At 47.7% G+C, this 25,058-nt stretch overlaps 10 protein-coding genes across 10 annotated transcripts; 2 read left to right on the top strand and 8 right to left on the bottom strand.

Annotated features, from left to right (window-relative positions):
• Window positions 1-70: 70 nt before the first annotated feature.
• On the bottom strand, window positions 71-1,109 carry N7537_008838 (Mob1/phocein family protein; the record flags this gene model as incomplete). The annotated part of the gene is made up of 5 exons (XM_056899892.1): window positions 71-312; window positions 375-508; window positions 561-654; window positions 712-875; window positions 1,087-1,109. The coding sequence occupies 5 exons, from the start codon at window positions 1,107-1,109 to the stop codon at window positions 71-73; spliced, it is 657 nt and encodes a 218-aa protein (XP_056751968.1).
• Window positions 1,110-1,671: 562 nt separating this feature from the next.
• Window positions 1,672-4,297, bottom strand: N7537_008837 (putative intracellular protein transport protein (Sat1); the record flags this gene model as incomplete). Its single annotated transcript, XM_056899891.1, has 3 exons — window positions 1,672-2,552; window positions 2,606-3,688; window positions 3,754-4,297. 3 exons carry the CDS (start codon window positions 4,295-4,297, stop codon window positions 1,672-1,674), a joined length of 2,508 nt encoding a protein of 835 aa, XP_056751967.1.
• A 378-nt stretch (window positions 4,298-4,675) lies between these two features.
• rrg9 (mitochondrial ribosome assembly protein RRG9) lies at window positions 4,676-5,551 on the bottom strand (the record flags this gene model as incomplete). Its single annotated transcript, XM_056899890.1, has 1 exon — window positions 4,676-5,551. One exon carries the CDS (start codon window positions 5,549-5,551, stop codon window positions 4,676-4,678), a length of 876 nt encoding a protein of 291 aa, XP_056751966.1.
• A 1,021-nt stretch (window positions 5,552-6,572) lies between these two features.
• N7537_008835 (alpha/beta fold hydrolase) lies at window positions 6,573-7,839 on the bottom strand (the record flags this gene model as incomplete). The annotated part of the gene is made up of 6 exons (XM_056899889.1): window positions 6,573-6,844; window positions 6,893-7,278; window positions 7,337-7,449; window positions 7,495-7,602; window positions 7,658-7,707; window positions 7,758-7,839. 6 exons carry the CDS (start codon window positions 7,837-7,839, stop codon window positions 6,573-6,575), a joined length of 1,011 nt encoding a protein of 336 aa, XP_056751965.1.
• A 394-nt stretch (window positions 7,840-8,233) lies between these two features.
• N7537_008834 (MFS transporter) lies at window positions 8,234-9,817 on the bottom strand (the record flags this gene model as incomplete). Its single annotated transcript, XM_056899888.1, has 1 exon — window positions 8,234-9,817. The coding sequence occupies one exon, from the start codon at window positions 9,815-9,817 to the stop codon at window positions 8,234-8,236; it is 1,584 nt and encodes a 527-aa protein (XP_056751964.1).
• Window positions 9,818-10,249: 432 nt separating this feature from the next.
• On the bottom strand, window positions 10,250-11,278 carry N7537_008833 (aldo/keto reductase family protein; the record flags this gene model as incomplete). Its single annotated transcript, XM_056899887.1, has 2 exons — window positions 10,250-10,939; window positions 10,991-11,278. The coding sequence occupies 2 exons, from the start codon at window positions 11,276-11,278 to the stop codon at window positions 10,250-10,252; spliced, it is 978 nt and encodes a 325-aa protein (XP_056751963.1).
• A 265-nt stretch (window positions 11,279-11,543) lies between these two features.
• N7537_008832 (uncharacterized protein) lies at window positions 11,544-12,455 on the bottom strand (the record flags this gene model as incomplete). Its single annotated transcript, XM_056899886.1, has 1 exon — window positions 11,544-12,455. The coding sequence occupies one exon, from the start codon at window positions 12,453-12,455 to the stop codon at window positions 11,544-11,546; it is 912 nt and encodes a 303-aa protein (XP_056751962.1).
• A 1,167-nt stretch (window positions 12,456-13,622) lies between these two features.
• Window positions 13,623-16,045, top strand: N7537_008831 (cytochrome P450; the record flags this gene model as incomplete). Its single annotated transcript, XM_056899885.1, has 3 exons — window positions 13,623-13,625; window positions 14,593-15,386; window positions 15,439-16,045. The coding sequence occupies 3 exons, from the start codon at window positions 13,623-13,625 to the stop codon at window positions 16,043-16,045; spliced, it is 1,404 nt and encodes a 467-aa protein (XP_056751961.1).
• Window positions 16,046-17,166: 1,121 nt separating this feature from the next.
• N7537_008830 (WD40 repeat domain-containing protein) lies at window positions 17,167-20,530 on the top strand (the record flags this gene model as incomplete). Its single annotated transcript, XM_056899884.1, has 4 exons — window positions 17,167-17,709; window positions 17,766-18,037; window positions 18,090-18,929; window positions 18,982-20,530. 4 exons carry the CDS (start codon window positions 17,167-17,169, stop codon window positions 20,528-20,530), a joined length of 3,204 nt encoding a protein of 1,067 aa, XP_056751960.1.
• A 647-nt stretch (window positions 20,531-21,177) lies between these two features.
• Window positions 21,178-25,042, bottom strand: N7537_008829 (SPO22/ZIP4 family meiosis protein; the record flags this gene model as incomplete). The annotated part of the gene is made up of 18 exons (XM_056899883.1): window positions 21,178-21,687; window positions 21,753-22,043; window positions 22,131-22,268; window positions 22,327-22,490; window positions 22,546-22,631; window positions 22,691-22,877; window positions 22,933-23,078; window positions 23,133-23,263; window positions 23,317-23,533; window positions 23,584-23,619; window positions 23,679-23,730; window positions 23,782-23,863; window positions 23,910-23,983; window positions 24,029-24,284; window positions 24,345-24,487; window positions 24,543-24,593; window positions 24,649-24,942; window positions 25,006-25,042. The coding sequence occupies 18 exons, from the start codon at window positions 25,040-25,042 to the stop codon at window positions 21,178-21,180; spliced, it is 2,895 nt and encodes a 964-aa protein (XP_056751959.1).
• Window positions 25,043-25,058: the final 16 nt, after the last annotated feature.

Genomic DNA, 25,058 nt, shown 5'->3' with positions numbered 1-25,058 from the left:
CAGTCAGTATCCCTTGATTGCGGAGATCAGATGCAAAACACAATTACTACCCGATTTCCGGATTCAATCCTTAGTCGCTTCGTAACATACTATCCACCAAATCACCCAGTGGTCCCCAGAAGTCCTTCCCACTGGCCAGCTTGTGCTCATCAATGAACAAGACATAGTGCTTGAAGCTGGTGTTGAGGTGAGGCTCGAGGCCGAGGTGCACTACCACTGGATAATGGTGGCAGTAGATGTGAGCGTAGACACGGTATAGACGCTTGAAGATCTGGCGGAGAAGACTGGGGAACGTCTTGGGGAATGGGACACCTGGAAGGAAAACACGGGTGAGCAATAGATCTACTACCTAACGGATGACCGCTGAGACATACCGATCCGGCTAGGGAACATTTGTTCGTTGTCGACGTTGCTCTGAACCCAGGCCATCAAGTGCTCAATATATTCCGGGGCAGACATCTTGGTTGGCCGCTTGAAATTCTCCGAGTCTTGCCAGAGGTACTCGAACCTATCCAAACTTGTAAGCCGGGAGTCAACGACCTGCTGAGGAAGCACCGTACTCATCTGTAGCCTTCATCTCGGGACATGTCTGCGGTGAGCAAAACTCAGTTATTGAGCCGTAGAGAAGGTTGATCTGGTTGTAAAAGTCGACAACTAAATCGCCAAAACATTAGCAATGCACTCAATACAACGCCGCAAGATGTGCCGTACTGTTGACGGCGAGCCATTCATTCTGATCTTCGCCTTCGGGCAGCTTTACAGCCTTGCGCAAGCTACCGCTTCCAAGTGTGGCCTCGGCGAACTGTCGTAGCTGATAACTGCTTGTGCCCTTGGCGGCCGAGCGGGGCTTGAAAGGGGCGCGTGTGCGAGCATTGCTGGGAGGTGTTAGTCCAAAGCAGCCTTGTTTGAGTGCGCGCACCGCCGGCGACAGGTAAGATGGAGGCTCTGAGAGGGGGGTATGAGAAGTGCGAGTAGTCTGATATAAGGCGGGAGGGCTGATAACGGAAGGCAGAAATTGCGGGGAGCAAGAGGTAGGCTTCCCAGGGGGAAGGGGAGTGGGCAACGGGAGGGGTAGCGGGGACAGACATGGTGGTGATGAACGAAGCCATATTCTCTCAGGCTCGAGAAAAAAAAAGTAATTCTTTTCGGTAGGGGGTGTATTTCGGCGGGGTTTGCGCTGATCGCGATGTGCCTACATTCCAATGTCAGATATCAGTTGCTATGCAAGATTTGAGGAATGTCATCAGATGTGCAGATGTGTTGACGTACATATAATGCCAATGGACCGTACCTGACAATGATTCTGGATGATATGTCTGAGAGAAACTTTGAACGCGCAAGGAGAGAGATGTTATCGGGTTTCAGCTCCCAAGTTGATAATGTGAGATCCGATCCGTTGACTGACCGCGTTGCCCTAGTTACCGCATGTACGTCATAGACTACAAGAATATATTTTACATATCTTAGTCGATGAGTAGAACTATGTAATTATTTTCCAAATTCAACTTTTATATCAATTGTACATGGGGAATCCAGAGCCTGATGGGGCCTATATTTGGGGGGATTTCGCCCTCGATGGTACAAGGGGAATATTTAATCAAACAAAATAAAATCAAGCATAGCCTGCACGGTAGGCAAGCACATGTGTACATCTAGTGTACATCTAGAGTTCTAGATTGGGTAGCCTTCATTCTCCTCGGGCAATCGTTCTCGAACAGTCTCTCCGTAAACCGTTAACGGGATAGCGATCTCGAATGATTCACAGTTCAAATGCTCCATAGCGGACAACACCGTGCCGCGATCATCCGATGACAAGGCCTCGAGTAAGCGAGTACCCGAGGGTTGGGCCCCTTGCTCGCCTCGGACACTGGATGTCACAAACTCGAACCGCAGTTCCCAGTCGAGAGTCACACCGCTCGTCAATATTGAAGGCGTGGCTGTGATAGGAATAGCGGGGCTGAAAGCCACCCGGGTGGCATGGAGTGTGTTCTCGAAAAGCGAGGCATGAATGCGCCGCGTGGTTCGGTGAATGCTAGCATTGGACCGGATGGCCAAAGTAGGAGCGACCTTTTCAGACGTCTCTAGCGAGGCACGTACAGCGTAGCATGGGATTGTGGCATCTCCAAAATCCATAGTGGCGATAATGGTCTCTCCAAGTCGGTGAACTGGTCGGTTCAAGACGACCACTGCGATACGTTTACCTTCGCGGGCAATCTCAAAGCGATTGGGACTCCGGCGAGAGTTCACGGCCTGGTTGCTGCGAAGGATAGCAAAATCGATGACATCCTTGGTAGTAAGCATCTGGGGTAATCCTTCGACGCTAGGTCGTCTCGAGGGTATAGCACCAGGTGGGAACAGCGTGTTGGAACGCGCACGTTGCTCCAAAATTTCATCCACAAAACCAAGAAAATCAGCCGCGGAATGGTGAGATTTGCTAATACTTTGGTTTTTCGTTATCACTGGCATCACTGGCCCGACCTTTTGCACCTTCGCTTCATCCCGTAGAAGTACATAAGGTGACATCAAGTCATGCCCAAGAATATCTCCCTTTTCTATAAAAACGTGAGAAATTGGGATGGAAAACGAAGTGGAGGATGTAACTTACCATTCACACCGCTGAAAACGCGGAAGGGTATGTTGATGCGGTTGACTTTTTGGGGCTCGTTGGGCCCGCTAGTTCGCTGGGTTCCAATGACTAAATTATATGAGATCTTGATTGCTTTCCCTTTATGACTCGCCGGGAGTCCTTTGGGAAGGGCGAAAGAGAAGGAATATGACTGTTCCTCCCCTGGTGCCAGTCGGAGGTCAACAAAAAGCAGCGACTGTGAGGTGGACAACAACGGAATTGATCTCGACGATGTAACACCACGCATTTCTCGTAGCCCATCCAATTCATTGTTTGAAAGAAGGCCGTTGATAGATTCCTCAATGGTGTTCCATTTGAGCGCGCCCCAAAACCCACCAGTTTTACGTGGTCGCTCGGCTGTTGACGTTGGGCGGCCAGGAAGTCCGCCTGAACCCGGTTGGCCACCAACAACTCCCTTTCGCTTGACTTCGTCGAAAGCTGACTGGTTCACTAATGATCCATCGACGGTGAATGATGCATTAACCTGCGCATAGCCCATCAGCAGCGCCTGGCTGTTGGAGGCTTTGGTGGGAGATGCAACTACACTCGAATGGTGCCGAGCATGCCGCATGGGAGGGGGAGCTCGCGCACCCTGTACCGAATAATTTGTGTATTCGGACCCGAGGGTGTCGGTGGAGTGGTCGCTGGCAGAGTAGAATTCGCCGCTGCTCCGGCTGCTCCCATTTACGCTTGTAGCTGATATAATTCGGGTTAGTTGCTGGTGCGCCGGTCCAGTTAGACCCTGTGCGTCTCTGACAGTGGGTCTTCCACCGGTTGATGATGTACCGTTCGTTGTCGCCGACTTTGGTGATGGAGTGTGCACAGTACGATTGTTAGTTGAATCGGTCGAAGGCGTGGCTGGAAACTTAAAATCGAGGGGAGGTGGTTGAGGCCGACGTGAAGGTGCACGCAATGGCTCTATTGCGCCTATTGGACTAGTTGCTAGAGAGCCAGGGCCGCTGGTTCGCCCCAAGTGGGAGGTATCAACTCTCAGGCTGCCGTTGGGATGCTCGTTAGGAGCCTCGGTCAATGGAAATGGAAAGGCATGAGAGGGGGATCTCGCTAATGAGAGACAGTTATTAGTTAAAGGGCCCCCCAATCACAAATTTGCACTGTCCATCATCTACCTTTTTTGTAAGAATCCTCATAGCTATTGTTCCTTCGCGGCAGAACCTGGAGACTCGCCGAGCGCCCATGACCCCTGGCTGGCTGATGTCGATTATAATGGTGCGGGGAAGGCGTCGAATCGAGTTGGCCATCGCTATCAATGGAGAGGATGGAGACGGATCGTTTATGGTTGTGGCCCGGTTGCCATGCTCGCGGTGTAGAGGGGCCGTTGTTCGGAGGAAAGCTATGGGAGCCGACTAACGGAGAGCTCAGGGATGAGGCTGCCCGGTGAGAAGGCTTTCGTTGCGAGCTGGTGGAATATGATCGCCGACCAGAAAAGAGAGCCTGTGGTGATTTGAACCCAAAGAAAGATTCCGAGTTCGAGTTGGGTGTGTGGTTCGCGACTCGAGAGATCTTCCGTGAATGTTGACTTCCTTCGCCGCCATTATTGGCATCAGCACCAGTGTCGGCCACGTTCTTGAATGTTATAGTGCATTCCACATCCTCTCCTGCAAATATAGTCTGGTCCTTCCATTTCACGAAGACTTGGATGTTGGATGGCATGGCGGTTGTGTCAGCATGTGGGTTGCAATTCGAGGGGGGCCAAGGCCTGGGGGAGATTGCCGGCACGATGAGCTGTAATTAGGTCGAAGCTTGGTGAAATGTGCCGCCAGTAGCATTCTGTCAACCCGAATGAACCATGCTGGTTGTAGAGTTGAAGATGTGTTGCCGACGGAGTTGCGTGGCGATGATATCCTTGCTCCTAGCTCCACCCCGAACTACGGGCTAAATGACATATGATACCCACCCTGCCCTGCAACCAACTGCTGTAGTAAATATGTCGTTTATTCCCATTAAAGCAGGAAAAGGTCATAGGAAATATTATTTATTGTACAGGCGCAAATTAAAACATATATAACATAGTATAAAATACACAGACGACTATCTTCGCTTGCGATTGTTGTCATCATACAGCACATGGAAATCGGAAAGTGTTCGCGTCCGGTCGGTCGAAGGGCGAAGACCAAGCTCAGCCATGCGGCTCCAGATTCTATCGTGTCGGTTCTCCCATCGCTTGCGCCGATTCTCCATCTCGTCCTCCGATGGGCGCCATTTGCTTTTTAAAATTCGGCGAATAGCTTCCGGGGATATCTCAAACTCCTCTGCGAGGACAGCAGTGGTGAATTGTTCGGGAGCTTTCGCATGAAGATGACGGATTCCATCGAGTGCATCAGGTGAAAGCTTTTTGGGCGGGTTCCAACCACCGGCGAACTTCTCCTTCAAAGCCGCTTTTTGCACTTGCCAGCTCTCAGGCTTTCTCTTTCCCCTATTCTCTGAGAACTGTTTCAACTTTTCGGCTCGCTCTTGCCAATTCTTGCGAGGTTCCTTTTTGGCCTCCCTGCGAGTCTCGTTGCGGAAAGCTCTGCGCTCTCTGTCGGTTCTTCCGGTGCTATCTGGGTCCCTTCGCTGGTCCTTGGGTTGTCGTTTATGATTATTCCATCCACCTTTCTCGCCGAATGAGTCGGAATCTTTCTTTTTCGGTGTGCTATGTTGAGAAGGCACGGTGTCATCAGCAGCGGTCGGGGTTTCAGGGGTTGCGGGTGCTGGTTCATCATTCTGGGAATCCCCCAAGCGCGACATTGAATTGAAGGATCGTTGAAGCTGGATATTTGAAGTGAAAAGAGGACCAGAGGTAAGAGGTCGGTGATAGGGGATTATTGAAGAAGCGCCCAAGTTGCTGGTGAACTGAGACCGGAAAACATTGCGCAGAACTGCAGGTAGGGCCAGCCTCGATGAGGCAGTACATTTAGTAGCCATATTGGAAATCGACTGCAGATGGAAAAAGACGGAGTAACAACCAAAGCAAACTTGAAAATGAATGAATGCTAGAGATCTGGAAGTTCAAAAATATCCGGTGGCGATAAGATAACCAAATCCAAATGTTGGTGGCCTGGAGAATGTGGCATAAAAGTTGGTGAGTGTGTAACTAACTATCAATTTGAGCTTTTCGATTTATATACAGAAGAATAGTCAACCGCAACCGTTGTCGTGATTTTTCCTACTCTTTTTCCGGGTCTTTTTATAATAGTTCCCCTTAATTAGTGTTGTAGCTGGAGAGTCGACGGAAACGAGCTTAAAATGTGACGGGTTTTGAAAATATAGAACTCTGAACTTATCTACTATGTGCCTGGTTTAAAACCAAATGGTTCCATGAGTAGATTGTCCTAACCGTACCCTATAACTACACGAATAGTTCTCCTAAAGTTCCCCCAAGTTGATCATCAAATATACATCCATAAATTTTTGACTCGCGGCTTTCGTTTGATATATTTATTTTAAAAGATAGGTATCCTCGGCATATACCAACTAAGATATATATTGAGCTATGACCTGAATTGGTTCCATATTGCTTGCGAAACAGTATCCCTTCATTCTATACTGCTTACATCCGTCTCAGAGTTTCAATGCAAGTGACTAAACAGATATGTAAGACAGATCAATTTCAATACAGGCTAGTCTAACAAAGCCATATCTATAATACTTGACTGCGACTGATTATCGACCAATGCGTATCTACAAGGTGACGCAGGAAGAGGCCATAACTAACCATCTCAGTAGGATGGCTAGGTGGTCCAAGGTTGCCCTTGACAATCTGATCTGTGATCTGCCCTTAGAACAATTTGTAGTTAGGCAGACTCTAAATGGCAATAGAAAAGTAGTATATGTACTCTGTTAACTAACCAACAGAATGTTTGGCTATTCCGATTTCCCATTATCAATATCCTTCGAGCCGAGAAAGCTAGAAACACCAGGTTTTGGTACATATATGACTTGGAATTCAAAAGATGCCCTGCTTCTGCAGCCAAAACCCCAGAATATCGTTCACTTTCTGTGACCGCTGGACCATAATCCAATGCGATGAGCGAACTTCTTCAACTGTCAGATGGGGAACATATGCTCTCATATTCTCCACCATGTTCGAAGTAATCGCAAAATCATCCATCGCCCGAATGAAAAGCGTGGGACAATTGATCACCGCCTCTTTCGGATTCTCAGTGAGTAGGGGCAAATCATCAACGAAATTTTGATAAAACACACGATAGGTGTTGCCTGCATCGTTTTAGTACCGGAAGATGGAGTAACAATCTCATAACTTACATGGGCCCCGGAGGCCAGTCCGTGAAAACTCATTGACATAGTAGTTCATTTCCTCCTCATCTAGTAGTTTGCCAGCCGATAACTGGGGTAAACACTCGAAGTCGATGCCAGATGTCGCAGTGATGGCCTTTTTCCCGTCCTGGGTTAACCCACCGTACAAGGCATTCAGGAAATGTCGGATTCCCTCTTTGTTTTGCGTGTGTGATTCGATCACACCATCTTCACTCCCAAATTGGAGCATATATCCGAATGACGGCTGTAGTTTGACTAGGTCGTTTACAGCAACGTATTTTGGCGACGGCGGGAAGTAGGGAACAACGAATGTGATAAGATGCGTGATGAAGTCAGGAAAGTAGAGCGCAAATCGGGAGGCAAGCACGGATCCCCTGTTTGTTGTGATTCTCAATTTTGATTCATGCTATGTCCAGTAAGAGAGCCACATACCAATCATGACCTCCTAGTATGATGTCCTCACAACCGAGTTGTTTTGCTAGGAGGTAAAAGTCCTCACACTGAGATTTCAAGGCAAATGGAACCATGGAGCCAGAGGGAGAATCCTTATAAGTGAGAATTTATTTCGATGGGAGGGCGGGACTACCTACCGATTGTCCATACCCCATACAATCAGGGCAAACTACACGAAGTCCGCGCTTTAAAAGAAAGGGGATTTGATATCGCCATCCCATGGAGAGGTCCGGGAAACCGTGAATCTGCCTTGACCCATTAACCGTGGCCTCGATTGAGGTAGCATTTCGTAGGGTGTACCAAGAAGATCGTTCGAGAATACTTATGCACTGGCTCGGCATAAAGGTAGGCTGTGTCGCGGGTCAGCTCGCTTCTAAGTCATTTAGCAAGACTACAATACCGTAGGTTTTTCCGTTGATGGTCGCAGTCCGCCGTTGAACATGCGGGTCATTGAAACTGATCTTCTCCGCGGGTTTATCCATGTTCATAGGAGAGAGCATGGGAATTGTTAAAGCAGGACGGAGTATGAAACACGGAGTAAACGATTCGATAGTGCTGATTTAACTACCATACTGACCGGATCTCCATGCTTAGTGAATAAGTAAGGAGTTTCTGTAACAAGTGCGGTAAATTAGACTTTAGATCTGTATGCAAGGGGTCTTAAATCTTCTTTCTGATCTTCACTTTTATGTTGCTGCTGTCTAAAGGCTGTCTAAAGGGAAACTGACCAAATGGCTGGTGCACCCGCTCTATCCGTTCTCATATATCCGCCAAATGACAATCTTGCTAGCAATTCTAGACAATCTCGCGACATTTAACAAACATAGTTGTAATTGACAATGGTTCAGTTTCCTTCTGAAGTTTGACGCATACGCTTCACGTCTGCTGCTTGGTTTCTGACTCCATCTCAGCTGTTTCCAGATATCGTTTCATGATGGCACTGGCTTCAGCGGCATAGTGACTGCGCTCACGAATCCGGGAACCATAACGATAGATTAAAAATGGCATCGGAAGACACGCTAGCGCAAGAAATGCTGGAATTGAAGAGGCCCAATGAATACCCAGACCCCTATACATGTAGCTTGTGAAGAGCGGCAAGGCAGCCCCAAACAAAGATCGCAACATAGAATTTGCTGCCAACACGGAAGCGGCATAGATGGCATAGGCATCGACGAGGTAGTTCAAAACAGCAAGGAATACCGTCACCATTCCAAACCCAAATGGAATTCCTGCGGTGATGGGAACCATCCAGTGAATAGACGGGGAATTAGTCCATGCAAACCAGAAAAGACCCACAGGAAGGGCAATGGCTCCTAAGAATGCGTCCGGTAGACGATCCTCCGGTGATAGATGGCCTTTTGACTGTAGGGACTTTTTTTTGTACCGTTGATACATGGGGATTGTATACACAGTGGCACACATAATCCCAACCATGACTCCAAGAAATGTTAGGCCTGTGGTACCCTCGTCCCATCCACGAACCTCTCCAAAGACAATCGGATATGCTGCCAAGAACATATACAGTGTACCATAGATAATAGCGAGATACAAAGATAACAATAGCACGATTGGCTCACAAAAGAGCAAGACCCATGGCCGTGATAGGGCGACGCTCAATATTTTGGTCATAGGTGGCTTCCCTTGTTCCATGTCCACTTTGCTGCGGTACACGCAATCAGTAATCTTTGAGAGGGCCTGGGCCCGTTGTCGCAATAGGACCGGCGCATATGTCTCGGGTAGGAATAGGTACATGGCTAGCAGTATAGTACCCGACAATGCTACCAAGAGCCATTCCACCGCGCGCCAACCTGCCTCCTGGGCCAAAAAGCCTCCAATAACTGGTCCAAGGGCTGGTCCCATGAATGGTGCACCTGCATACAAACCAGCCGCAAACCCTCTCTCGACAGCTGGAAAAGTATCGGCGATCACGCCACCAGAAATGGCCATTGGCGCTGATCCCAAGCTACCAGCAAGAAACCGAAAGATGATGAGAGATTGTATGTTTGGCGCAGCGGCTGCACCAGCTGTAAAAGCTGTCAAAGCGATCGCGTTCATGAGAAATAAGGGACGACGTCCGTATGTTTCACTCAGCGGTGCCCACAGAAGAGGGCCAACAGCAAAACCGACAACAAACACAGACACACCCAACAATGAGAGCTCCTGACTTGTATGAAGGGATTTGACAACCTCCACCAGCCCTCCCGTATAGGCAGAGGAGATGAGGGAAACCGCTAGAGTTGCAAGCGAAACAATGATCGTGATGGTCCATTTCGAGGATTTGCTGAAGGCGAATGGATTGAGCTGGTCGTCGGCAGGCCAGCAAACAACATATGGGTCATCTTCCGTGCCGGAGCCTAGGTATTTGTGGTTGATAATTTGCTCACTGATGCCGGTCTTTAACGCGATACGCCATAAGGAAATTGTGGAAGGCTGAAGCTCCTCGGCCCTGGGTGCTGCCATTTGAAGCCGTCAGGGATGTTACTTTTTTTTTCTCGAAAAGTTGATCTTATCGAATTTGCTGTATTCCGCCCAGTGGTATTCAAAACGGTTCGATGGACGGTATATACTTGAGACAGAAGGGATGATCAATTCTAGAGAGACAGCCCTGCAAGGGCAAACGTTATCTTGCTCTGAGTAACCTTATAAGTCCTTCCTTCATCTATTGGAATGTGGCGCCTCTGACAATTACTGCCCGTAGATCATTTCGAACTTATCACGGCAATGTAACTAATCAAAATAACTTAACTAGTTACAATATAGGACTATCACCTAATTAATCAATACGAGATTAAAATTTAAATATTACTTAGACAGGTCTAATTCAACTACGGAGCACTTCGTACCAAAAATGAAGATGAGATGTAAAGGAGATTAATGACAAAGACCATCGTTCTAGGTCAGATAGTTGGATATGAAGCCCTCAAAATTATCCAACGGTGATTCGTCCTTAACCCCTTCCCAAAGAGCATCAATCCTCTCGGCCACCTCAGCACTAAGTCTGCCCTTCTTGACTCCATTTAGAGCCTCCTCTAACTGGGGACCAAAGCGTGCCCCGATGATGATCCCATCCCCCAGCTCCGGCCGAAGTTGGGAATTGTGTGCCACCCATCTGTAGGCCAACTCTGCCTGCGAGATCCCAGTATCCTTTGACAACTGTACAAAATCTGCCAGTGCTTTCAACATGCAAGGTTTGTTGTACAAGGCATTGTACATCTTGGCCGTGTAAGTGCCGCATGGGTCCCACCGTCCCTTTCCACCGGCCAGGAGTTGTTCGGGAGCTTTGGCCAGAAATCCACCTGCAATTGGACTGTATGCATAGAACGCAATGTTCCACTTACGCAAAACTGGCATGAGTTCTGTCTCGGTACGCCGAGAAATGGCGTTGTAGTTGCCCTGGTAAACGGAAGGTATCACAAAGTTGTTTTCTCTCGCCACACCAATAACCTCTTCGACCTCATCTGCGTTGAAATTTGACAACCCGAATCTTTTGAATTTGCCCGTTTTGTACAGCGTATTGATCCCTGACAGGATGTTTTTAACTGGCGTGCCACGACATGGTGCATGTATGTAAAAAACATCAACCTGCGATATCAATTAATATACATTTTCAACACAGTTCCTCTAGGGCCATACACTGCTGGTTTTCAGTTTTTTCAAACTCTCTTCGCAACTCTTCACAGTTTTCTCCTCCGTTGGCTCCAGCTGCGATAGCCCTCCGCTAAATTTGGTGTCGATGGTGAAGCGGGTTGCGGCACCCGCCATACCTAGGAACTCTTCACTCTCACCATATATCTCAGCTGTGTCAATGGTTTGGACCCCTTCATTTTCCAAGTAATGCAAGATCTCCTCTACCGTCTCTAGAGTGTGGCCTCTGTATTTGACGAAAAAGCCACCATATACGATTTTGACGGTGTTAATCATGATGGGAGCCTTGAACTTGAACCTTGTAAAGCTTTTAGAAACTGGAGTTCAATCCTTTAAATGGAAAACCTGCAATATGACCTGTCGTAATCACTATATTTCGGTGAAGAAACCAAAGTATAACAAGTAATGTTAACGGAAAAAGTAGTTCACCGCAAATTCATGCCAGATCAAGGTTTCCACAGTCTTTGACATCTTTCTGTTTTCCAGCTATGTATGTGATATACCCACTACTATAACACGGGAAGTATGCAAGGGGAAAATCTCAAACTAACTTAGGATAACAACTATACCGCCTATCACTTTCCTCCCAGCCTATTCCCTGATGCACTGTGAAGATATTATCGGGATCCACTTCCTTTTTTAACTTTAGAAGCCGATCATAGTTGTCCTTCCCCCAGAATGCGCCAATCGGATCTGGCTCGAACACATCTCCTTCATTTTGGTATGCACCTCCGCCAGGTGTCAATTGTCGTAGCGGGTTCATGGACTGGCTCGTCTCCTTCCAAATATCTACTACGGTAGATGGTTCAACCTCATCTACCCATGCTCGTTTATGAATGACATGCCACAATCCATCACGCCACGCGGGTGTGACTGAAGAGTATCCGGGACCACCTTCCCGATCCATGCCCGGAAGGTGCTTCGAGTACATGACTGGGGTGGTGAGGCAGACAAGTAACGGGGGCAATGAAAGTGAAGAATTAGTCTTCTGCTCAAGGGTAAGCATGATATCATTGAGCACTTCAACGAGCCTGTGTTTGTTCGCCGTCCCCTGAAAATTGACACGGGGCACAATACGCGATGACATGGAGACAGCCGCTTGATAGTGGTTCAGCGACATGGTATTCAGCGTGTCCATACTCTGCATCAACTCTCCATATCCGGTAAAGGTTGTCAGATTTGGGGACGCAGTGGTACCAGAATGCAGAGCAAAGTCTAGGATTGGCTTCATTGACTGCTCTGCCTGCGTATGGTTCATCATTGATGTCGCCATAAACAGAGTTATTGGTTGATCTGCCTGCATTCCTGGCTGGAAGTATCCACCCCAGCCTTCATCGGCCCATCGCTCAGCATTGTTAACCATCACCTGAAGAAAATGCTCCACATTGCGGGGATCCCTGTTCTCCAGGCTCAGGGACAGCACTTCCATACGCTTCTCTTGATGTGCAAGCATACTGATATCCATTACAATCCCAAACGTGCCACCCCCACCCCCTCTCAAAGCGAAAAAGAGTTCAGTGTTCTGGCAGCGCGAGGCGGTGATATAGGTTCCATTTGGGAGGACAGCGTGAATTTGATAAACATTGTCGACCCCAAGACCTTCTATTGTCAGCTGTCATTCTCATTGGTAAGGTCCCAGAAGGTGATTACCGAGTTCATTCGAGAGTATGCTGTGGCCACCACCAGTGATCCAACCCCCAGATGCCCCAACAGTCATACCGGTTCCGCCCACTACTCGGAGGTTTTGACGAAAAGCGAAGTCATAAATTTCTTTAAATTGTTCACCAGCACCAAAGGTGATCACATCACCCACGGGAGTCCGACATCCTTCCGGAATAAAACTGCGATTCAAGTGAATTGAAGGTCGGTAGTTGTGTGTCCTTGGGAGAAAATGAATTAGCTTATTTGTCTGATACGTAACATGGGCAGTCATACCAGAGAGCTAACGCATCCGAAGCTGAGCTTCTTCCGAGGTAGTCGTGTCCGGTGTTTTTGATCACCAGCTGCAATCCATTTTCTCGGATGAAGGCTAAGGACTTTTGGACGTCGTCTAGACTGCGAACATCCACATATTTTGAAGGTACGCTGCCTTGTGAGCACCTCCGAGTGGGGTTAATATGGTCTTCACTCGTAAAAGAACTGATTGAGCAATTATCACCAGTGGACTGACAGGCGCCCCAGTTGATCTGTATGACAAAGGTTAGCATAAGTGTGGACTTGATCTGAAAACTTGGACAAGAAGTACATTTTGATACCCTCCAAAATAGAGGCTAGGGGAATTCTCCCTCCGAAGTTCCATGCACCGGGTATGATTGGCTCTCTGAGGTTGTTCATTGTAATTGTTGAAACAGGGGCTCATCATAGGTGTACCATCAAAGAGTCGCCCAGAGATATCTTGGTTGAAGGCATCCCACGAGGCTTGGTCGACTGAAAGTAGAGAAGATAACACTGGCCTAATTTCTCCCAAGAGAAATATAAGGAGGTGTTTTGTGACCATCGTGGGGGGTAGTTTACATGAAACTTTTGCGTAGAATTCTGGAAAGTATATATAGCAATATGTTACGAGTTGATGAGATGGTATTTTACAACTAGGATCTACCTAATCTCGCTTTAGCTTAATATGGTAAAATAGGCTGTAACATGCCAATACTACTAGTAGCCAGGCATATAGACCCGCCCTCTCAATAGTGGTCTCGATAGTTCTTAAACCAATCAACTCAATTGCTTCCATCGGTACTACTACGTACGGACATCCCGTGAACTGACACATGGACACAAATATTTCCGCTAGAATCTACGGGAAACACTGTAACTGGGGTGTAAGGTAATGTACATGTTAAGGCTTGCTTAGGTTTAGAACAAGTAGTTTCTTTCCCGAGATTCATCCTTCTGCCCTGTATCGACGCAAGGGAGATTGAATAACAAGTAGTTTCTTTGCTTCCCGAGATTTATCCTTCTGTCTTGTATCGATGCAAGGGAGATCGAAGTACAAAGTTTCTTTCCTTCCCGAGATTCATTTGTACCGATGCAAGGGAGACCGATGAGGAGCACGATGTAATCTCTAGTAGTGGATATTCTCCCTTTGCATATAACTTTTTCACTAGAATGTTGATCTACATAGGTTGCAATCGTGAATCGATTGATACGAGTGATATGCCAATACCTTCTTATAAGCCTTATAAACTAGAAATTCCTTGCTCCAATTTATTTCAAGAAAGGATCACAGATTGCCAGAAGATTTGAAGTTATAATTTCCCTTAATCGAACAAGAAGTTTCTAACTTCAACTTATCTTGTTCTTTCCAGCATGCCCGCCAGATCGTCCTTCACTACCAAATTCTTCCTCTGGACGGCTATCACTTGGTTCGGGGGGCGTCTCTGTGGATTTCGCTTCGAGTCAATAGGCTCATTTACTGCATGGATATTTGGCACTTGCTTTTCTTACTGTGTTTTGATTCTTTCTTGGAGGACTCTGGGCCGGCGATGGTTCAGTCCGTTGAATGATCTACCTGGGCCTAAGGTATATCCTTACACTACTCTATCACGCATGGTTGCTTATGGACTGCACAGGGAGAAAATTTTCTATTCCAGAATGCATCCGCCATTTTCGACCAGCCACTAGGAAACCAAATCACCGACTGGGTGAACTCAATTCCAAACGATGGCCTTCTTCATTTCTTTGGATTGCTGGGCGCCGAATACCTCGTGCCCACTAGTGTGGAAAGCTTATCGGATGTTCTCTCGAATCGTTCCTATCAATTTCAAAAGACCAGTGGCCTACACAGATACGCAGTCCGCTTTTTCGGTGAGGGGCTTGTGGTCCAAGAGGGCAATAAACATAAAAAGAATCGGAAGTCATTTGTTCAAGTTTTTAATCAGCGACAGGTCGACAAGCTGAAGCCAATTCTGTCTTCCAAGGCGAGCCAAATTGTCAAACATGTATCCGAAAATTGCGTGAGTGACAACGAGAAGGGGGCCAAGCTCGCAACTATCAACGTCAATGAGTTTGCAAAGTTGATTTCTCTGGACGTGATGGGAATAATCGCACTTGGAATTGACTTCAATAGTATCCTCGGTCAGAACTTGGAGATCTTTGATGTATTCCAGACGCTCTTTTCTTCCAATGACCACAAGAAATCCCACTTTATGTGGCACAACTCTGCTCCACCTTCGCTCGTCACCATGTTTCCCTCCAAGATAGATCGACAAATGGAGACAGCCTATAGGCAACTTCGCAAAAGCCTTGAGCAGTTGATCCCGGAAAAACTTGCCTCCCTTCAATCGACTGATCTATCTGATCAAGATATTTTGACGCAAATCGCTTGCTCGGGTGACTTTACACAAGAAGAGATCATTCCTCAGATCGTAACTACACTAGCTGCTGGGTAAGTCAGTTTCCACAATTTGGAGTACATTCGCTGAATAGTTTTTACGTAGGTTCGAAAGCACGGCAAGTTCTTTATCTTGGACATTGTACTGCCTCGCAGCCAACCTGGAGGCCCAGAACAATTTGCGACAAGAGCTGCGCGAAGCAAAGTCCACTAAAAATGCACTGAGTGAGGAAGATTACGAGAAGTTGCCATTGCTCAACGGGGTATGCAGCGAGGCTTCTCGCCTTTTCCCTACATTTGCCATGACATTACGCAAGGCGATATCTGATACCTACATCAACGGGCGTCTGGTTCACGCTGGCACTTACATTGCAATTGTCCCCAGAGCCATCAACCGAGCAAAGCATCTATGGGGCGAAGATGCAGAGCAATTTGTGCCAGAGAGGTGGATTGACCGATCCGATTCTACAGCCCCTAAAATCAATCCAACAGGGGGGTCTTATTCGCCTATATGTATGCTGTCGTTTCTTTATGGACCCAGGAGCTGCGTTGGGCGATCTTTAGCGCTGGCAGAGATCAGGAGGGTGACAGCTCGCATAGTCGAGTGTTTCCACCTCCAAACTGCCAGCTCAAGCATTCCTCAACCGACTGGCTGGCTTTCATCGGGTCCACCCCCAGACTTGAACCTCCTTTTCTCCCCGGTGGAGAAGTAAATAAACGTGTTCATACATGCCCTTTGTCTGGTAGCCTGCTTAAATGGTGTGTCGGATATCAAGTTTTCGATAATGTATCATGCATGTGATAGTGGTTGTATGGATGTCCCGGCCTTTAACGGCCACATCAACCGCGAGCGCTGAAGTTGGAAGTTGACGCTTATGTATGTAGCTTTTCCCGGCAGTGAGATGCGACCAATATTGGAGCACGGTTATTGTTGAGCGAAATGTTTAGAGCCCTGTACTTCATACTTTATTTATCTGTGTGATTTGTAGGAATGAACAAGTATGGCTGTCAAATAAGTATAATACCGGAGTTGGTGATGTATCGCAATAGACTAGTCAAATTATACTATGAGATTAGGGCATCAGAGGGGCACGAGATACTCGAGGCACGTGAGACTGAATTGAGGTGTGTACGGTGTACAGCCAAAGTCCGGATTTGCTTTAGTTCGGGACCAACCTGTGGACCTCCCTTGGTTCCGAGCTAATCTGATTTGATTTAGATCTGATTTGATCTGATTTGTGATATAACCACGTCCAACATCCAATACACTTCCATCAAAACTCACGTTGAGCCGAAGTCCGGGTTAGTGCGACGACCTGTGCGTACACGACCCACCGTTCATCTCACGCTTTTCCGCAGATCGAGAAGAGCTCAAAGATCTCAAAGCTCTGGACAAGTGAGAACCTGGCAATTCCTCAAATCCAGGCTAATCAGAAGCCAAGCATAATCCCATATAACCCCATGGAGCCAGGGGGAAGCAGAAATCCAATGTTCAAATTCCTCTGATCGACTGGAATGATCTGCTTTATTGCGGCATGAGCCTCGTGTTTGTTTGTTTCTTTCTCTCTTCCTATACACTCTTTTAGTGAGTTCTAGATTTGTGTGTGTGTACTTGGAGATCGGACTTGGCTGATCAGAGCTTCATTTCAGCTTGCCCCCACTAATTCTACTATCCTTCCACACACTCTCTCCTGAGCGCCCCCGAGATAAAATTTCCGACATCTACTACAGCCTGACTGGCATCCACGAACCTACCTCATGAACTTGGCTTGAAATACAAATATCCCGCGCTACCAGCGGACCTTGAATCACCGATCGCCTCCTTCCCGAGGATATGGCTACCACCGCCCCCCTCAGTGCGAAAAGCAAGCTTGCTGGACCCGGTGCATCCTTGAAAATCACTCCTTCGAACTCTCCAATCCTCAGACCGGGCACGCGATCCCCTAGCAAAACTTCCCATCAATCCTCCTTGTCCCTCCAGACCGTTATCGGCACAACAACCACCACTCCCAATGGCTTTTCAAGCCATGACCAGAGCAGAAGCTTTGCGCTATGCGCTGGATCGGCAGCGGTTCTTGCAGAATTGGACGAGAACGATAACATAACCCAGCGCTTCTTCCGAGCCCGGCCCTCCGCAACAAGTGTCAACCCATCAACTTCTTTTTACAACCATTCGACTCCCCCAGCCACCCCAGACCCGAGATCGCGATCCCTTTCCCATATCCGGTCCAATCCACACCTTAATCTCCACAATGGGTCCCCGTCAAGCGAAGCCATCGACAGCGGCAGTCCACGTGGATGGTCTTCGAGGGAAAGAATCAAAGCAGTAACGAGTGTTTCGATCAGCCCGAATGGAAGATTCCTTGCAGTGGGAGAGGTAAGTGGGGGACATTGAGATGAATTATTGCAACAGCAGCAGCTGACAACTTCAAGACTGGTTACAATCCTCGAGTTTTGATATTTTCGACCGCGAGAGATGCTTTGCCGGATGTTCCCCTATCAATTCTAAACGAGCATACGTTCGGTGTTCGCAGCCTGGCGTTTAGCCCCGACTCCCAGTATTTGGCAACACTCGGCAACCCGAACGATGGATTTCTCTTTATCTGGACAATCAACCTCAAGAATGGGTCGGCCAAGCTACACTCCGCGAATAAGTGCACTTCATTTATTAAGGATATGTGCTGGGTCGGTCAGAGCTTGGTCACGTATGTTTGATTGGATGGTGATAACTAGCACTCGACTAATGTCTTTGTTTAGGACTGGTCTGCGACATGTTAAGGTCTGGCGTCTTCCAACAGTGATTCGGCCTGTTTCACCAACCAAGACACGTTTAAATGTCGAGGGAGCTGGCCCCTCGCCAAATCCTGCCCCGAAAGCACTTTCTGGCAGGAATTGTCTACTAGGCGCACTGGGCGACAACACCTTCACCTGTGTGAACAGTATTTCCTACAACGAGGCTGTAATCGGCACAGATTCGGGCGCGGTTTGCTTTCTCGATGATCGCGAAGGATCCCAGAAGATGACCACGGTAAAGCAGGTTGGATTCAGCATCACCTCGTTGGCCGTGGACTTTGACCAAGAATCCATATGGCTAGGTGGACGAGGAAGGCAGATGCAGCGGGTGCCATTTGAGTTTCTACGATCATCCGGCTCATCTACGCCGATGTCTCCTGTGCGCCTTGACAAGAGCGCGCTTGACAAGAAAAGCAAGACACCGGCGATTACTTGTATGGGGTCTCTTAATTCCCATTTGGTCACCGTTGAATCCACACGCGCGATTCATGTCTATCCGATTGACACTTTAGGCGAAGATGGTGAACAGGAGGAGGGCGAGGCTTCCATGCCGGCCCATCGGGACCCGATTCTCGGCATTTGCCGCATGGATTTCCCCAATGACTTGTCTGCGGACTTCTTCACATGGTCTCGCAACGGTTCAGTGAACTTTTGGGATGCTCAAGGGAAATGTCGAGGATCTAAAAATATCGATCTCGACCAATTTCCAGGAAAGGAAGATGATGCGGCAAACGAACTCAAAGTTTTGAGGACCGCCGAAAATGCGCACTGGTTTGTCTCTGCTGACAAGTTTGGTGTATTGAGGTATGTACAAATATGAGATAGTGACCAAGCTCTTTGGCTGACTCTGGTGCAGAATATTTTCGGATTCCGACTGGACTTGCCTTAACGAGGCGCGCGCCCATGGTGGAGAGATCACGGATGTGGTCATCCAAGGAATGGACGATACCTGGTTGATAGCTAGTTCTGGACGTGATCGGATGGTGCAACTCTTCGAGAGACGAGACACCGAGTTGCAGTTAATTCAAACCATGGACGATCACGTCGGAGCTGTTGGACAATTGATGTTCATCAACGAAGGCGAAAAACTGCTTTCGTGTTCCGCAGACCGCACCGTTGTCATACGAGAGCGTGCGACACGCGAGGTGGATGGTGGCACATCTGTTGCCTACCTCATCTCAAGGGTCATCACTCAAAAGTCCTCCCCGGTGTCAATGACACTTTGTCCAGATGACTCGAACATTCTATACCTTTGTACCATGGATCGTTGTGTTTCGAAATTCGACATCCCCTCCGGGCATCAGCTTCACTGTTTCAAGGCATCTGATTCGGAGACAGCTGATGCGGTGGTTTTGAGTTCGTTGACAATTGCATCTGAAATCTCAGGCCAGACCCCGAAGGTTCTTATAGGTGTTTCGAGCACCGACAAATCTATTCGCGTCTACGATCTAGAGCGAGACCAGCTCCTCACTGGTGAATTTGGCCATACAGAAGGTGTCACCGACGTGTTACTACTGGAGGAGCGTGATAAATCCGATGGCTCCCAAACCAAGCGCACAGTGGTCAGTGCTGGTATGGATGGTATTTTGATGATATGGAACCTATCTGTCCAGCAACAGGTCTCACCAGACCTCGTTGGGAATACGCGCGAGGACGATGAAAACCCCGTAAAGGAACTGACAGCGGCGAAGCCTCCTCTCCGAAAAGTCCTTTCCCGCAGTGAGCTCGCTGGATTCCAACGACCGGATAGCCCCAATCCTACAACACCAACACCTATACGCGAGCACTCTCCAACCCTACTCCGTAAGCTGTCTCGACTATCTCTAGCACCATCATCGCTCAAAAACCACGCCGTTTCAGAAACATCCTCCCCTCCAAACCGCCTCTCCCCAACACCAGGACCAGGCACACCACAAGACCGACGCCGCCGCTCCCCATCCCCAGTAAGCCCGAAATCCAAAACCCCAACACCCCGAAAACCGCACAGCGCAAGAACCACCAACCGCCGCACATCCCTCGATTTCCGCAACCGCGGCAAAACAACCACGCGCAGCGAGTTCGGCAGCCTGGATATGTCCACCGAGCAGCTATGCCGAAGTCTGCGAGCGTATCGCAAGAAACTCAACGGCTCGAGTCAACACATGCAAGCGCAAAAGGAGCTCGAGCGCGAGCTCAGTCTCACACTCCGCATTGTGGCTGGTCGTGGACAGAGTAGCGATGAGAGCGCCGAGACTGAGACAGATAGTAGCGGGAAAGATATGGAGCGAGAGCGGAAACAGAGCTACTCGGCCATGCCCAAGCCGCCTCGTATTCCTCACCGTATGCCGTCTACCCCGTCGTTGCGGTCTAAGGGGGTGCGGCAGGTTTCGCGGAGTCGTTCCTGCGATACGAATGAGGAGGAATGAACTCCGTTCTCTCATTGTGGATTTTTATTCTACTTTGAGGAAAGGTACTGCATTTTTTTGTTTTCCATGGCTTCGGTCGTGGAATTGCTACGGCGCTTCTATCTTACCCCTACCCTTGATCCTTTCTTTTTTTCTTTTCTTATTTACTAGCATTTTGACTCGTGCATTCTCTTGGTTTTTTTTTTATATTTTTTTGCTATCTTTTTGTTTCCTTGCATCTTTGCATCATCTACTGGATTTTTGGTGGTTTGGGCGAGTTTCCTTTCTACTTCCTGATTTCCTAGAGATCATTTCCCTTCTGATGATACCCATATTTATCCTTTATTGAGAGGCTGTAGGCCATCTCACCGTGATCAACATCCTTGAGTCCTTTCTTTACATTGACATCTTTTTTCTTTTGATCGTGAAACCATAAGAATACCTAATTCAAGTTTTTCAATTTCATAAAAACCTAGCATTTCACTCTACGCACATTCTTCCACCTCGCCAGAACCTATCTGAGATACCATTGAACATCTCCACCCAATCCTCACCTAATGTCAATCAGTAGCGTCTTGATAGATGCTTCTTGCTGACTGCACGCACACAGACTCTCGTTACACACGGACTCGAAATCTCCAGGCAAATCAGCTTAACAGCTCAAAGCCTCAAACTCCAATCAAGCTCCCCAGTCTAGTTTGAAGGGTCTCGACCAGTTGTTTGCCCTGAGCACCTGGCACAAGCTGAGCAATACTAATGGCCTTGTTCGCCCAACGCTGACAATCCTCATCTTGTGTAGCACGGTAAAAGTCAGTAGCCTTGTTGAAAGCCACGGTAGCAATCTTGATCAACTCCGCAGCTGGATATGTAAACACTTCACAGAGCTCAGACCCGGTATGCATGGTGTTCAGACCGAGCTGTGCATTGAGTCCCTCCTCCTGCTTAACGTCTGCCTCTTCGTTTGCCATTGCAAGTATTTTGTCGAGCACTTCTTCGGCACCCTCGGGGTCAGCCATTTCGATATCGAGAGAAATAAATTCAAAATAGTCTTCTTCTTGAACTGGTGTGATGGCTAGAGTAAATAGACAATGGAGGTAGCGGGGCAGGGAAACCCGGAAATCGCGCTGCCATGTGCTTGGGGGGTCGTCCTGTAGCTCGCTAAGTTTTGACACGATCCGCTATTACATGAATGTAAGTTGTTGTTCAGAGAATGCAGTATCTCATATATAAGAATGGAGCGTACCTTGATGACCTGGATTGCCAGTGTGGGTGGCGGGTTCAATTGGAGAGTCAGATCCATGATAGGTGCGTAAAATCCCGGATCAGGGAATGTGTCATCGGATGCACATAGGCTGGCCACATCGTCCCACTTCCTAAGGTGCATGGCAGCCTCAAGGTCGAAGAATTGGGCAATATCATGGTGCCTGTCTTCTTTGTAATTCGCGTCATCATCTGTCTCCTCCTCTCCATCTCCCCAACCACGCAAGTCATCGAGTTCCTGGAAACAAGCGCGTACATTATCGTAGTGCGATGTCTGCATATGGTCAGTATGGTCATCAGGCTTTGATATTGTGATATTTCCGGCCATAATTTGGTATAGACAAGAACCGCTGGAACTAACCTTTTTAATCGGATCATCCTCGCCGCGGGCCTTGAGGGAGTTAACAAGGAGACGGAGGTAAACAACTGCAAATAAATGCGGCCTGGGTGCTTTGGAACCCATATTAGGGTATGAAATCTGACGATACTGAAGGGCAAACTATAAACTTGTTAGTAAATATAGCCAGAAAGATACCTTGCCTGGATTCAAGACAGACATCTCTAGAGTAATCCAAGACAGATGTAGCCCACAGAAACCCGGAAGAGTTGATAAGTTTCAAAGCAAGTTTGTAAGATGCACAATACAGCCATTGCAGTTGAGTGACTGAGACCTCCTGGTCACCACCTTCAAACATGCTGTTTTCTTCTGCATAAGATACGGCTGTTGAGCGGTCAGTATTAGAAGATAGCGATATATTTAGAAGGGGAAAACGCACCATTTTGGAGTACAGTCTCGATACAGTTGCCAATCCTCTTGCTAAAGCCTTTTGAGAGTTCTTCGGAAAGAAGAGTGATTGCGAATCTGTTCAGGGTAACCAAATTAGCCTCGTAGACAAAGTCAAAGATTAGAAACATGCTCACATGTAATGTTCGGCGGCGTGAAAGTCGTGATGATAAATGTCATCTGAAGTCAAACATTTGATGAATTGATCAAGACAGTTCAGTACTTCTTCTGGTTTGTGTTGTCTCTGGGCTTCCATTGCGCATGATAGGAGGCTCGTTTGCTTGTGTGGCACCGGGTGCAAAGGAAAGCCGAGATAGAAATGCCCTTGCATTTGGTTAGAGTAAATCAGAGGAATGAAAGTTCCATGGAATATCCCTACCAGATCCGTCTTTCCCTTCTAGCAAGCACAACTTATAAGACAAGTACATCCTTTCGCAATCCACTTGACTTTGGAATAGACCCCGGTCGATTAACTGACGAGCAGCGGTGGTATCCCCAGTCTGTAGGTAACATGCTACCAGCTTCCTGAAGAAATATTAGCTCGCAATGCAAGTAAAACGACAGATTTGTTTCGCTGACTTTTGTATCGCTATCTGGATTTCCATGGAGCAGTATTGAAAGATCTTCGGATTAGTGCACACCTGAAGCCATATTTGTGCAGTCCAGTAGTCCTTCCTGATAAGGGCCTCGCCAGTCATTTTCCAGATGCACTGTAGGCAATCAGTCAGCGCTTTTCATTGATGGTCATGAGAGTTTGCCTTACAATCACGGTGGCATGAGCTGCCCTGGCGCTAATTGATGGATATCCGCGTTTCTCTAGTGCGTCAATTACACCCCGTAGGGTGCGAATGCGCTTGGAATCAGAGTACTCCGATCTGCTCAAAAGTAGAAGAAAAGCAACAAAGCATTTCTCTGTCCATTCTCTTGGCAGAGGGCGCATGAGCAAAATTCGAAATGCTTCCATCCCGTTATCCAAACCACTAAATAACCGTTAGTAAAGTACCTCACCAAATATACTGCACCGAGGTACCCTGAATGGCCCAGAGATCGGGCAAATTGGAAAATTCTAGATCCATGTTAATGTTTGTTAAAAACTTGCAGTCAATACTTGTTGGGATAACTCACATCGGCATGTTCATATCTGCGAGAGATAACTTATCAACCATACCCTTCAGGCCTACAACAATATGGTTAATTCAATTCCATGTAAGATAAGGATCAGTCTTACCTTGTAGTAATTCGTTGTTATTAGAATTGTTGTATCCCACAGAGAGATGAAAAAGGACCACAGCAGGGTGCTCTGGGTAATACTAAAAAGGTCAGCCTCTGGATTACCACGCCTCACCACAGGCGTACTTCTTTCAAGTGTCTCATTTCAATATCGTAGGTGACGTTTGCTTGGGGGCTTCTAGCATGTGCAGAAGCCACAACTGCAACATGTTAGTCCAGGTCATCGACTAGATCAGCCCACTCACCAAGGGAATGTCGAATAACCAAGTTCCAATTATCGTAATCTGGAAACTTCATCAGGGTCATAATGGATAGAGACTGGAAGTGATCGTTTGCTCTCTGCAGCCATGTGATTGCGATTTCAGGCAGGCACCGTGCGAGTGCAGAGTCACCAATGATGAAACAAGTTTCGAAAATCAACTCTTCATCATTTGACACAACCGGCGTAGGGAGTTTGGTGAAGAAATGTTCGGCAATATCGACTCGATTCTGTAACCAGGCCTAGAATAATATGTCAGGTCTGATGTAGACACAACGCAGTGTTCCGACAATACAACTCACCAGTCGAATACGAAGCAAGAGGTATCGGGTGGTGATATTGCGGTTGATCGCAGGATCAAGGCCAAGATGAACAGGCTGAATACTCGTCAGACGTAGAGCGGCCACAGACAAGATATTCAGCGCAATTTCGCGTTGCTGGTTCACTGTTCTTGTTGTTAGATCTGATAAAGTCATAAAGTGAGATATAGCATGGTATACCGATGCAAATACGTGCTGCCTTGAGGGCCAGGTCGAGAGCTCTGAGGCTCCCTATAGAAAGTCAGATAGGCTCACTTCAACATATATTAAAGATCGTCAAAAAAACCTAAGAGATCAGGCGTGACAGCCATGTTCAAGACGGCGAACGCGATAGCTCTCACTTTGCCGAGCAGTAGCACATCCTCAGGGTTGTGACCACGCGAGGTCATCAGATCAGTACAGTCGTTCCAAAGAAATGTCCCAATCAGATCCAGCTGCTCGCGATTTGGTATATTTACCACGAAACCAAACGGGTTACTGTTGAGGTCGCTATCCAGTCTGAAAATGACATTGGGGGCGAGGAGCGGACTTGTCGAAGTATTGACCGTGGATAAGCTCGTATGCAAGGTACAAGCAAAGTCTTAGGTAGAAGAATCTGGGGATTAGCTGTTGCACCCAGAGGGACAAGGTGCGCGTCTCGTACCTGCCAGAGCCTGGCGTGTTCCTGACAATTGCGCCATAGAGAAGACTTGGTAA

The sequence above is a fragment of the Penicillium hordei genome, assembly GCF_028827395.1.
Source record: "Penicillium hordei strain IBT 12815 chromosome Unknown utg000004l_segment0_segment0, whole genome shotgun sequence".
In the NCBI taxonomy this organism is placed as follows: Eukaryota; Fungi; Ascomycota; class Eurotiomycetes; order Eurotiales; family Aspergillaceae; genus Penicillium; species Penicillium hordei.
Note: the sequence above shows the minus strand (reverse complement) of the source record. Positions and strands in the feature narration are given on the sequence as shown.